The sequence below is a fragment of the Martes martes genome (genome assembly GCF_963455335.1).
Source record: "Martes martes genome assembly, chromosome: 5".
NCBI classification, from domain to species: domain Eukaryota; kingdom Metazoa; phylum Chordata; class Mammalia; order Carnivora; family Mustelidae; genus Martes; species Martes martes.
The window spans coordinates 95,729,545-95,743,311 of NC_137892.1; the positions used below are offsets into that span (position 1 = coordinate 95,729,545).

The 13,767-nt window shown below is 40.0% G+C and overlaps 1 protein-coding gene across 1 annotated transcript in view; it reads right to left on the bottom strand.

Moving 5' to 3' along the window:
* RAD50 (RAD50 double strand break repair protein) overlaps window positions 1–13,767 on the bottom strand; it is a 97,950-nt gene that overhangs the window by 67,099 nt on the left and 17,084 nt on the right. Inside the window, exon 3 of the mRNA XM_080803383.1 lies at window positions 148–299. Coding sequence (XP_080659509.1) covers window positions 148–299 — 152 coding nt within the window. The remainder of the gene's footprint in view (window positions 1–147; window positions 300–13,767) is intronic.

A 13,767-nucleotide genomic window follows, 5' to 3' on the forward strand; every position in this document is an offset into this window, starting at 1 on the left:
GAACCTAAAACTGCTCTAAAAAATAAAATCTGTTTAAAAAAATTAATATGCTCCCCTAAAATAAGTTAATGGGAAAAAAACCATTAGGTTCTGATGAACATAAATGACTGAAAATGAACAGATATTCAAATATAAATAAACACCTACTTTGTTCTAGTAATGACTCCTTCCAGGGTTTTAAACTCTGTCTTTTTGCTTTTCTGAGTACACACCATAGATCTCTGTACAGCTATAACTTCTCCATTGACATCACGAAACTGCAGACGAATCTGGGCTCTAACATCTGTTTCTTGAGCAACCTTTGAAAATAAATAGAGAAAAATTATGCTATCTTAGTAAATATTAGAACATTCATTCTAAAAGACAAGACACATGCAATCTTACCAAAAATGAGAAAAAGAACTTAAATATCCAAAATGAGTGACAGCTCTGCATGCTACCAATATTATATAAGAGGAAAAGAATACTCTTTAACTGATTTACTGAAATTGTTTTTCTGTTATTCAGTATCATTAGGAGATCAGGTAAGTCAATTTTCCAAATAAGTTTTACTTTAAGTATCAAATGTATCAAAAACAAAACAAAAAAGTATCAAAAACAGATTTTTAAAAAAATACACAAGTGTACAGAAAAGTAAAAATACAGTATACAAAACTTTTCTCTCCTGAACCAATTGAGATTAAGTTGCTGATCTGATGTCCCATCAATTATTTCCTACAAAACAGGGACACTGTCAAACCTAAAAATCAGGATATTTAAAGTGATGTATTACTACCATATGGCCCCCAGATTCAAGTTTGGTCGATTGTTCCAGTACACCCTTTACAACAAAAGAATTATACAGTGTATTACAGGTCAGAATTATATGTATTACACCCTATTTATTATATGTATTACACACTGTTTAGAATTACATATTGTTGTCATGCCTCTAGTTTCAGTCTGGGACAGTTCCTCAGATTTTACTTGACTTTCATGACTGGTAATTTACAAACCATTATTTCACAGACTATTTCCCAGAATTTGGGTTTGTCTAATATCTCCTCATGACTAGAATCAGATTATGTACCTTTGGGAGGAATATTACAGAAGTGACATGTGTTCCTTTCATTGCATCTTGTCAAATGGGACATGGTTTCAATTTATCCCACTATGGGGATAATGGTATGTCACACTTCTCTACCATTAAATTATGTTTTATACTTTGCTATTAACAAATATTTGGGATATACACTGAGATGATGTTAGTATCTCATACCTCATCAAACCTTCTTCTACTAGTTTTAGCACCTATTAATGTTTCTTACCTGAATGAGCTATTTCTATTATAACTATCAAATAGTAATTTTCTAGTTCCATTATTTCTCCTACATTTATTTGTTAAGATTCTACTATAAGGGGAGGAGGAGCAAGATGGCAGAAAAGCAAGAGACCCTGTTTCAACTAGTCCCCTAAAGTGAACTAAGTATCTACCAGAGCACTCTGAACACCCATGAAATCACCCTGAGATGTAAGATCATACACTTCTGGATCTCTACCCGGACAGAGGATCATCAGTGGAGAGGTAAAGCAGAGTAGGAACACTCGGACTGATATCAGACGATAAACAGAAGGGGGAGAGCCACCAGAAGCAACCCACTGGAAAGTAATACCTCAATACGAAAAGTGCCCTGTGACTGGGGACCAGCATTAATTTGGAGTCTGGTTAAAACCACTCAAAAACAGCAAAAGATCTTAAGGGGCAACTGATGGAATTGGGCGGTCATGGGCACAGGCCTAAGTCCACGATGCCAGGACGGTCACTGCCAGTGACCACCTGTGCCAGAGAGAGCCTGGTGGGGGCTCCAGTCCGTGGTCCCTGAGCCTACAGCTTTCCGCTGCTTTCACCACCGCTCGGGTCAGGCGCTCTCCCATCCATGCCTGAGAGAGCCTGGTGTGGGCACCAGCCAGGGTCTCTGGGCCCTCAGCCTTTCACAACCTGCGCGACTACAGGGTCTGCACACACCCAGCCCGCACCTGAGAGAACCTGGCGCGGACCCTGATTGGTGTCCCTTGGCCTGCAGCCTTCCACGACCTGCGCCGCTGCCTGAGCACAGCCAGTGTGGGCATGGACTCAAGACAGCAGTCCCAGCAAGGACAGCCACCCAGGTTTGGGCTCCCCCCGACCAGTATCACTCGTGGTTTTAGTGGCACAGGGGTACAGAGACAAGCGGGGACCTTGGGTGACCACTGAGATGGTGGCTGGGGGTGTGCACTACCTGTGGAGGTTGTGGTGTTCAGCAGAGTTTGCAGAGGGGGAGCCTGTGTCTTCTGGACCACCCAGAGGGGAGCAAACTGAGGCTTCTCTGAGGCGGAGGTCTGGATGCGGACAGTTTACTTTCCACCAACACTCCAAAAAGTCACAGAAAGCCGCCTAAGAACAAAAACCTTCAGAGAACAAAAGCCTGAAAACCCAGTTTCTGCAGAGCCCAGCACCTTAACAGGGGGCAGGACAACTCAGCCAAAGCAAGATCAACTGGCAAACGTGGCAGTCCCCTCCCCCAGAAGAGAAGCCAAAAGAACAAGAGGACAACCACCACAGAGTCCCCATAAAACTGTAAAACCCCAACATCAGGGGAAAACAATATATTAAGCTCCCGGTATTACACCAAAACCTATATATTACATAGATACAACTTTTCTTTTTCTTTTTTTTAAATTCGTTCTCATGATTCTTGTTCTTTTAACTTTTTTAACCTACTTACCATTACAACTAGAGGATTAATACAACATATTCCATAATAACTTTTTAACTTGAACTTTTTTCATACATATACCTGTGTTTCTTTTATTTTTTTTAATATACATATAGATACAAGCTTCAAGGTAATCCTTTTCCCCTATTCAATACTACCCCTGTATAGAAACCAGTTTTAATTTCCCTGTATCTCTAGAAAGTTGAGTCTTTTAACCAAGATAACAAGATACACCCAGGAAGAACTGAAATAACCTTCCTCACCCACACTGAAGATTTATAAACACCTTCCCATCTTATCCTTCTGTCAGTGTTTCTGTGTACTTACTTTTGTTTTTGTACTATATAAATCCTATTCTTGGGGTTCATTTTGGCTAGTTTTTTTGTCTTTTCTTTTGTTGGTCTTTTTGTTTGTTTTTGTCTTTGTACTTTATAATTTTACTTTGGGGGCCCATTTTGGCAGGTTTTTTTCTTTCTTTCTCTTTTCCTTCTTTCTTTTTGGTGGTGACTTCCGATTGCTCCAAAGCTTTTCAAGGTGCACCTTGCCAAAAACATGTATTCAGCTATACATCCCTTCAACCAACTCTCACTAAAATGACTACAAGGAGGAACACCCAACAGAGGAAAAATTCGGAGACTGTGACAACAGAACTATTGGATATGGGCATAAACAATATGCTGGAAAGGGAATTCAGGGTAACAATTATCCAGGCAATGGCTAGGCTGGAGAAGACCATTAGAGACAACATAGAATCTCTAAGGGTGGAGGTGAGAGCTGATCTGGAAGAAGTTAAAAATGCTATCAATGAGATTCAATCTAATCTAAATACTGTAAGAGCTAGGGTAACCAAGGCAGAAGATAGAATTGGTAATCTAGAAGACAAACTGATAGAAAAGAAGGATCAGGAGAAGGCCTGGAACAAACAGCTTAGAAGCCATGAAAACAGAATTAGGAAAATAAATGATGCCATGAAACATCCAAATGTCATAATTATTGGGATCCCTGAGGGGGTGGAGAGAGAGAGAAGACAAGAAGATATAGTTAAACAAATCCTGGATGAAAATTTTCTCAATATGGGGAACGGAACAAGTGTTCATGTCCCAGAGGCAGAGAGGACAACCACCCCTGCCCCAAGATCAACAAGGCCAGAAAGACATCCAGGCACATAACTATGAAATTCACAAATCATAGTTTCAGAGAATATGTCTTAAAGGCAGCTAGAGGGAAGAGATCCCTTACGTATAGAGGGAGGACCATCAGAATAATGTCAGACCTATCCACAGAAACCTGGCAAAATAGAAAGGGCTGGCAAGACATATTCAGGGTACTAAATGAAAAGAACATGCAGCCAAGAATACTTTAGCCAGTAAGGCTGACATTCAAAATGGATGGAGAAATAAAGAGCTTTCAAGACTGCCAAGGTTTAAAAGATTACATGATCACCAAGCAGGCACTACAAAAAATATTGGGGGGTTCTATAAAAGAAGAAAGAACCCAAGACTGACATAGAACAGAAATCTACAGAGATAATCTATAAAAATAAGGACTTCACAGGCAACATGATGTCAATAAAAACTTACCTTTCAATAATCACTCTCAATATGAACGGCCTAAATGCTCCCATAAAATGGCACAGGCTGCAGACTGATTAAAATGAAAGGACCCCTCCATATGCTGTCTACAAGAGACACATTTTGAACCTAAAGATACATCCAGACTGAAAGTGAAGGGATGGAGAATCATCTTTCATGCCAACGGGCCTCAAAAGAGAGCTGGGGTAGCAATTCTCATCCGATAAATTAGATTTTAAGCTGAAGACTGTAGTCAGAGATACAGAAGGACACTATATCATTCTTAAAGGGTCTATGCAGCAAGAAGATCTAACAATTGTAAATATTTATGCTCCCAACATGAGAGCAGCCAATTGTTAATCAAAATAAAGAGTCCTACTGATATGAATACATTAATTGTAGGGGATCTTAACATGCAAATCACGGTAATAGATCATCCAAGCAGAAAATCAACAAAGAGACAAGAGCTTTGAATGACACACTGGACCAGATGGACCTCATAGATATATACAGAACATTCCATCCGAAAACAACAGAATACTCATTCTTCTGGAGCGCACATGGAACTTTCTCCAGAACATGCACATACTGGGTCACAAATCAGGGCTCAACTGATACCAAAAGACTGAGATTATTCCCTGCACATTCTCAGACCACAATGCTTTGAAACTGGAACTCAACCACAAGAAAAAGTTTGAAAGGAATTCAAACACTTGGAAGCTAAAGAACAACCTGCTCAAGAATGTTTGGATCAACCAGGAAATCAAGGAAGAACTTAAACAATTCGTGGAAACCAATGAGAATGAAGACACATTGGTCCAAAACCAATGGGATATGGCAAAGGCAGTCTTAAGAGGGAAATACATAGCCATCCAAACCTCACGCAAAGAAACTGAAAAATCCCAAATACACCAACTCTCTTTACACCTTAAGGAACTGGAAAATCAACAACAAATTAAGCCAACCCCACGCACAAGAAGGGAAATTAAGATCAGTGCAGAGATCAATGAGTTAGAAACTAGAGATAAGTAAAACACAACAATGAGGGCACCTAGGTGGCTCAGTGGGTTAAAGCCTCTGCCTTTGGCTCAGGTCATGATCCCAGGGTCCTGGGATTGAGCCCCACATCAGGCTCTCTGCTCAGTGGGGAGCCTGCTCCCCCCCCCCACTGCCTGCCTCTCTGCCTACTTGTGATCTCTGTCTGTCAAATAAATACATAAAATCTTTTAAAAAAAGTTGATGAAACTAGAAGCTGGTTCTTTGAAAGAATTAATAAGATCGATAAACCACTGGCCAAACTAATCCAAAAGAAAACAGAGAGGACCAAAATTAACAAAAATATGAATGAAAGGGGAGAGATCACGACTAACACCAAGGAAATAGAAACAATCATCAGAAATTATTATCAACAGCTATATGTCAATAAGTTAAGCAACCTAGAAGAAATGGATGCATTCCTGGAAACCTATAAACTTCCAAGACTGAAACAGGAAGAAACTGACAACCTGAAATGACCAATATCTAGTAACAAGATTGACGCAGTGATCAAAAAACCTCCCAAAGGGAGGAGTCAAGATGGCGGAGAAGTAGCAGGCTGAGACAACATCAGGTAGGAGGAGATCAGCTAGATAGCTTATCAAACCATTCTGAACACCTACAAATCCAACAGGAGATCGAAGAGAAGAGGAGCAGAAATTCTAGAAACAGAAAATCAACCACTTTCTGAAAGGTAGGACTGGCAGAGAAGTGAATCCAAAGAGACAGGAAGATAGACTGCGGGGGAGGGGCTGGCTCTGGGCAAGCAGCAAAGCAATGGAGCACAAAATCAGAACTTTTAAAAGTCTGCTCCAATGAGGGACATTGCTCCAGAGGCTAAGCCGGGGTGAAACCCATGCAGGGACAGCATGCCCTCGGGTCCCACGGGATCACAGAAGGATCGGGGGTGTCTGAGTGTCGCAGAGCTCACAGGTATTAGAGCAGGTAAGCCGGTTACAGACATGGAGCCAAGGAGTGAGCTCTCAACTCGGGGTTACCTTAAATTGTGGTCTGTGGCACAGGCCACTGCTCTGTGAGGAGAGACCCCACAAGATCCAGGGAGACCCGCCCTGGAAGAGCACAGGTATCTGCAGGGTTTGGAAACTGCAGGTGGGGCTGTGTGCCAGAGACAGAGACCACTGGTCACAGGCTGGGTGAGCTCGGAACACAGCCGAAGACCAGGGAGACGGGAGTGATTGAGCACTTTTCTCCAAGGGCGCACTGAGGAGTGGGGCCCCGAGCTCTCGGCTCCTCTGGGCCGGAGACTGGGAGGCCGCCATTTCTATTCCCATCCTCCAGAGCTCTACGGAAAGCGTTTCAGGGAATAAAAGCTCCCGAAAGCGAAGCTGAGCAGATTCTTTAGCCTGGCCCGTGGTAAAGGAGGTGCAATTCTGCCTCGGGCAAAGACACTTGAGAATCACTACAACAGGCCCCTCCCCAGAAGATCAGCAAGAAATCCAGCCAAGACCAAGGAAAACAGAGGAATTCCAGAGAAAGGAGAAAGCAAAGCATGGAATTCATGGCTTTCTCCCCATGATTTGTCAGTCTTGCAAAGTCAATTTAATTTTTTTTCTTTTGCTAAATATTTTTAACTTTTACCCTTTCCTCTTTTAACATTTTTAAACTAGTTTATCTTACCAATACCTTTCATAAAAAAAAACTTTTTTGAAACTTCATTAGTATAGTCATATTTTATCCTTCATTGTATCTAACTTTATTTTTTGTTTACACATAGGGTTTTTTCATCTAAAAAATTTGGGATACAACTTCTTCTAAGAGATCAATATATACCCTACATCTAGCACAGGGCTTTATTCTAGTCTCCAGCCTAAGCAAATTCTCTCCACTTTCTTTTCCTTTATTCTCCCAACCAACTTACCTTATCAACTCCTTTTTTAGAAATTTAAAAAAAAAATTTTTTTTTTCATCTTTATAGTCATATTCCATCCCTTCATTGTGTTTACCCTTATATATGTTTTCGTTCTTTTAAATTTTGGGAGGTAGTTTGTTCTAAGAGACCAAAATACTGCCAAAATTAAGCGGGTGACCCTGTTCTATTCACCAGTCTAATATATATCTTTTTTCTTTTTTATATTTTTCCTTTATTTTTGTTTTTAATGTTTTTTTCTGAACATCTTTTTACCCTCTTTCTTCCCCCCATGATTTGGGATCTCTTCTGATTTAGTTAAAGCACATTTTACTGGGGTCTTTACCACTCTTTTAGTATTTTATTCACTCCTTCATATATTCTTATCTGGATAAAATGACAAGGCAGAAAAACTCACCACAAAAAAAAAAGAACAAGAGGCAGTACTGAAAGCTAGGGACTTAATCAATATGGACATTGGTACTATGTCAGATCTAGAGTTCAGAATGACAAGTCTCAAGGTGCTGGCTGGCCTCGAAAAAGGCATGGAAGATATTAGAGAAACACTGTCTGGAGAAATAAAAGCCCCTTCTGGAGAAATACAAGAACTAAAATCTAACCAAGCTGAAAGCAAAAAAGCTATTAATGAGGTGCAATAAAAAATGGAGGCTCTTGGGAACCTGGGTGGCTCAGTGGGTTAAAGCCTCTGCTTTCTGCTCAGGTCATGATCCCGGGCTCCTGGGATAGAGCCCTGCATCGGGCTCTCTGCTCGGCAGGGAGCCTGCTTCCTCCTCTCCCTCTGCCTGCCTCTCTGCCTACTTGTGATCTCTGTCAAATAAATAAATAAAAATCTAAAAAAAAAAAAAAAAAAAAAAAAAAAAGGAGGCTCTTACTGCTAGGATAAATGAGGCCGAAGAGAGAAATAGTGATATAGAAGACCAAATGACAGAGAATAAAGAAGCTGAGCGAGAGAGACAAACAACCACTGGACTATGAAGGGAGAATTCGAGAGAAAGGTGATACTATAAGATGAAACAACATTAGAATAATTGGGATTCCAGAAGAAGAAGAAAGAGAGAGGGGAGCAGAAGGTATATTGGACAGAATTATTCTCTACAACAATTCTCTACAGTAATTCTCACTAATATGGCAAAGGAAACAAGCATCAAAATCCAGGAGGTACAGAGAAGCCCCCTCAAAATCCATAAGAATACGTTCACACCCCGTCATCTAACAGTAAAATTTACAAGTCTTAGCAACAAAGAGAAAATCCTGAAAGCAGCCCAGGACAAGAAGTCTGTAACATACAATGGTAAAAATATTATATTGGCAGCAGACTTATCCACAGAGACCTGGCAGGCCAGAAAGAACTGGCAAGATACATTCAGAGCACTAAACAAGAAAAACATGCAGACAACAATACTATATCCAGCTAGGCTATCACTGAAAATAGAAGGAGAGAGAAAAATCTTCCAGGACAAACAAAAACTAAAAGAATTTGTAAACACCAAACCAGCTCTACAGGAAATATTGAAAGGGGTCCTCTAAGAAAAGAGAGAGCCTAAAAGTAGTAGATCAGAAAGGAACAGAGACAATATACAGTAATAGTCACCTTACAGGCAATACAATGGCACTAAATTCATATCTCTCAATAGTTACCCTGAATATAAATGGTCTAAATATCCCAATCAAAAGACACAGGGTATCAGAATGGATAAAAAACAAAACCCATCAATATGTCATCTACAAGAAACTCTTTTTAGACCCAAAGACAACTCTGGATTTAAAGTGAGGGGGTGGAAAACAATTTTCCATGCTAATGGACCTCAAAAGAAAGCTGAGGTGGCAATCCTTATATCAGATCAATTAGATTTTAAGCCAAAGACTATAATAAGACATGAGGAAGGACACTATATCATACTCAAAGGATCTGTCCAACAAGAAGATCTAACAATTTTAAACATCTATGCCCCTAACATGGGAGCAGCCAACTATATAAACCAAATAATAACAAAATCAAAGAAATACATCGACAATAACACAGTAATAGTAGGGGACTTTAACACTCCCTTCACTGAAATGGACAGATCATCCAAGCAAAAGATCAACAAGGAAATAAAGGCCTTAAATGACACACTGGACCAGATGGACATCACAGATATATTCAGAACATTCCATCCCAAAGCAACAGAATACACATTCTTCTCTAGTGCACATAGAACATTCTCCAGAATAGATCACATCCTGGGTCCGAAATCAGGTCTCAACCGGTATCAAAAGATTGGGATCATTCCCTGCATATTCTCAGACCACAATGCTTTGAAGCTAGACCTCAATCACAAGAGGAAATCTGGGAAGAACCCAAATACATTGAGACTAGAGAGCATCCTTCTAAAGAATGGATGGGTCAATCAGGAAATTAAAGAAGAACTGAAAAAATTCACGGAAACAAATGATAATGAAAACACAACAGTTCAAAATCTACGGGACACAGCAAAGTCTGTCCTGAGAGGAAAATATATAGCGATAGAAGCCTTTCTCAAGAAACAAGAAAGGTCTCAAATACACAACCTAATCCTAAACCTAAAGAAGCTGGAGAAAGAACAACAAAGAAAGCCTAAACCCAGCAGGAGAAGAGAAATAATAAAGATCAGAGCAGAAATCAATGAAATAGAAACCAAAAAAACAACAGAACTCAACAAAACTAGGAGCTGGTTCTTTGAAAGAATTAATAAGATTAATAAACCCCTGGCCAGACTTATCAAAAAGAAAAGAGAAAGGACCCAAATAAATAAAACCATGAATAAAAGAGGAGAAATCACAAACACCACCAAAGAAATACAAACAATTATAAGAACATATTAAGAACAACTATATGCCAGCAAATTTGACAATGTGGAAGAAATGGATGCATTCCTAAAGACATATAAACTGCCACAACTGAACCAGGAAGAAACAGAAAACCTGAACAGACCCATAACCAGTAAGGAGATTAAAGCAGTCATCAAAAATCTCCAAACAAGAGCCCAGGGCCAGGCGGCTTCCCAGGGGAATTCCACCAAACATTTAAAGAAGAATTAATTCCTATTCTCCTGAAACTGTTCCAAAAAATAGAAATGGAAGGAAAACTTCCAAACTCATTTTATGAGGCCAGCATTACCTTGATCCCAAAACCATACAAGGATCCCATCAAAAAAGAGAATTACAGACCAATATTCTTGATGAACACAGATGCAAAAATTCTCACCAAAATACTAGCCAATAGATCCAACAGTACATTTAAAGGTTTATTCGCCACAACCAAGTGGGATTTATTCCAGGGCTGCAAGGTTGGTTCAACATCTGCAAATCAATCAGTGTGATACAATACATTAATAAAAGAAAGAACAAGAACTATATGATACTCTCAATAGATGCTGAAAAAGCATTTGGCAAAGTACAGCATCCTTTCCTGATCAAAACTCTTCAAACTGTAGGGATAGAGGGCACATACCTCAATATCATCAAAACCATCTATGAAAAACCCACCACAAATATCATTCTAAATGGAGAAAAACTGAGAGCTTTTCCACTAAGGTCAAGAACACGGCAGGGATGTCCATTATCACCACTGCTATTCAACATAGTACTAGAAGTCCTAGCCTCAGCAATCAGACAACAAAAAGAAATTACAGGCATCCAAATCAGCAAAGAAGTAGTCAAACTATCACTCTCTGCAGATGATATGATACTTTATGTGGGAAACCCAAAAGAGTCCACTCCAAATCTGCTAGAACTTATACAGGAATTCAGTAAAGTATCAGGATATGAAATCAATGCACAGAAATCAGTTGCATTTCTATACACCAACAACGAGAGAGAAGAAAGAGAAATTAAGGAGTAAATCCCAGTTACAACTGCACCCAAAACCATCAGATACCTAGGAATAAACCTAACCAAAGAAGCAAAGAATCTATACTCAGAAAACTATAAAGTACTCATGAAAAAAATTGAGGAAGACAAAAAGAAATGGAAAAACGTTCCATGCTCATGGATTGGAAGAACAAATATTGTGAAAATGTCTAAGCTACCTAAAGCAATCTTCACATTTAATGCAATCCCTATCAAAGTCCCATCCATTTTTTTCAAAGAAATGGAACAAATAATCCTAAAATTTATATGGAACCAGAAAAGACCTCGAATAGCCAGAGGAATGATGAAAAAGAAAGCCACAGTTGGTGGCATCACAATTCCATACTTCAAGCTCTACTACAAAGCTGTCATCATCAAGACAGTATGGTACTGGCACAAAAACAGACACATAGATCAATGGAACAGAATAGACAGCCCAGAAATAGACCCTCAACTCTATGGTCAACTAATCTTCAACAAAGCAGGAAAGAATGTCCAATGGAAAAAAGACAGTCTCTTCAACAAATGGTGGTGGGAAAATTGGACAGCCACATGCAGAAACTGAACCATTTCCTTACACCACGCATGAAAACAGACTTAAAACGGATGAAGGACCTCAATGTGAGAAAGGAATCCAACAAAATCCTCGAGGAGAACACAGGCAGCAACCTCTTTGACCTCAGCCACAGCAACTTCTTCCTAGGAACATCGCCAAAGGCAAGGGAAGCAACGGCAAAAATCAACTACTGGGACTTCATCAAGATCAAAAGCTTTTGCACAGCAAAGGAAACAGTTAACAAAACCAAAAGACAACTGACAGAATGGGAGAAGATATTTGCAAACGACATATCAGATAAAGGGCTAGTATCCAAAATCTATAAAGAGCTTATCAAACTCAACCCCCAAAGAAAAATAATCCAATCAAGAAATGGGCAGAGGACATGAACAGACATTTCTGCAAAGAAGACATCCAGATGGCCAACAGACACATGAAAAAGTGCTCCACATCACTTGGCATCAGGGAAATACAAATCAAAACCACAATGAGATACCACCTCACACCAGTCAGAATGGCTAAAATTAACAACTCAGGAAATGACAGATGCTGGCGAGGATGTGGAGAAAGGGGAACCCTCCTACACTGTTGGTGGGAATGCAAGCTGGTGCAACCACTCTGGAAAACAGTGTGGAGGTTCCTCAAAAAGTTGAAAACAGAGCTACCCTATGACCCAGCAATTGCACTACTGGGTATTTACCTTAAAGATACAAATGTAGTGATCCGAAGGGGCACGTGCACCCCAATGTTTATAGCACCAATGTCCACAATAGCCAAACTATGGAAAGAACCTAGATGTACATCAACAGATGAATGGATAAAGATGATGTGGTGTGTGTATACACACACACACACACACACACACACACACACACACAATGGAATACTATGCAGCCATCAAAAGAAATGAAATCTTGCCATTTGCAACAACGTGGATGGAAGTAGAGGGTATTATGCTTAGCGAAGTAAGTCAATCAGAGAAAGACAACTATCATATGATCTCCCTGATATGAGGAAGGGGAGATGCAACATGGGGGGTTTGGGGGTAGGAAAAGAATAAATGAAACAAGATGGGATGGGGAGAGAGACAAACCATAAGACTTTTAATCTCACAAAACAAACTGAGGGCTGCCAGAGGGCAGGGAGTAGGGAGAGGGTGGTGGGGTTATGGACTTTGGGGAGGGTATGTGCTATGGTGAGCGCTGTGAAGTGTGTAAACCTGGCGATTCACAGACCTGTACCCCTGGGGCTAATAATACATTATAAGTTAATAAAAAAATTAAAAATTTTAATTAAAAAAAAAAACCTCCCCCCAAAGAGCCCAGGACCTGACGGATTCCCTGGGTCTACCAAACATTCAAAGAAATAATACCTATTCTCCTGAAGAGTTTCAAAAAATAGAAACAGAAGGAAAACTTCCAGACCCTATTTGATATCTTTGATATTTCTAATATCAAGCATCACCTTGATCCCCAAATCAGGCAAAGACCCCATCAAAAAGGAGAATTTCAGACCAATATCCCTGATGAATATGGATACCAAAACTCTCAACAAGATACTAGCTTGTTTAATGTCCAACAGTACATTAAAAAGGTTATCCACCATGATCAGGTGGGATTTATCCCTGGGATGCAAGGGAGGTTCAATATTCGCAAATCAATCAATGGGATAGAACAAATCAATAAGAGACGAGAGAAGAACAATATGGTCCTCTCAATTGATGCAGAAATGGCATTTGAGAGAATACAGTATCTGTTCCTGATTAAAACTCTTTAAAGTATAGGGACAGAGGGAACATTTCTCAACTTCATAAAATCTATCTATGAAAAACCGACAGCAAATATCATTCTTTTTTAAAAATTTTATTTATTTATTTGACAGACAGAGATCACAAGTAGGCAGAGAGGCAGGCAGAGAGAAGGGGGGGGAAGCAGGCTCCCCGCTGAGCAGAGAGCCCGAAGCGGGACTCGATCCCAGAACCATGAGATCATGACCTGAGCCGAAGGCAGAGGCTTTAACCCACTGAGCCACCCAGACGCCCGCGAATATCATTCTTAATGGGGAAAAGCTGACAGCCTTCCCAATGGATCAGGAACACGACAAAGATGCCTA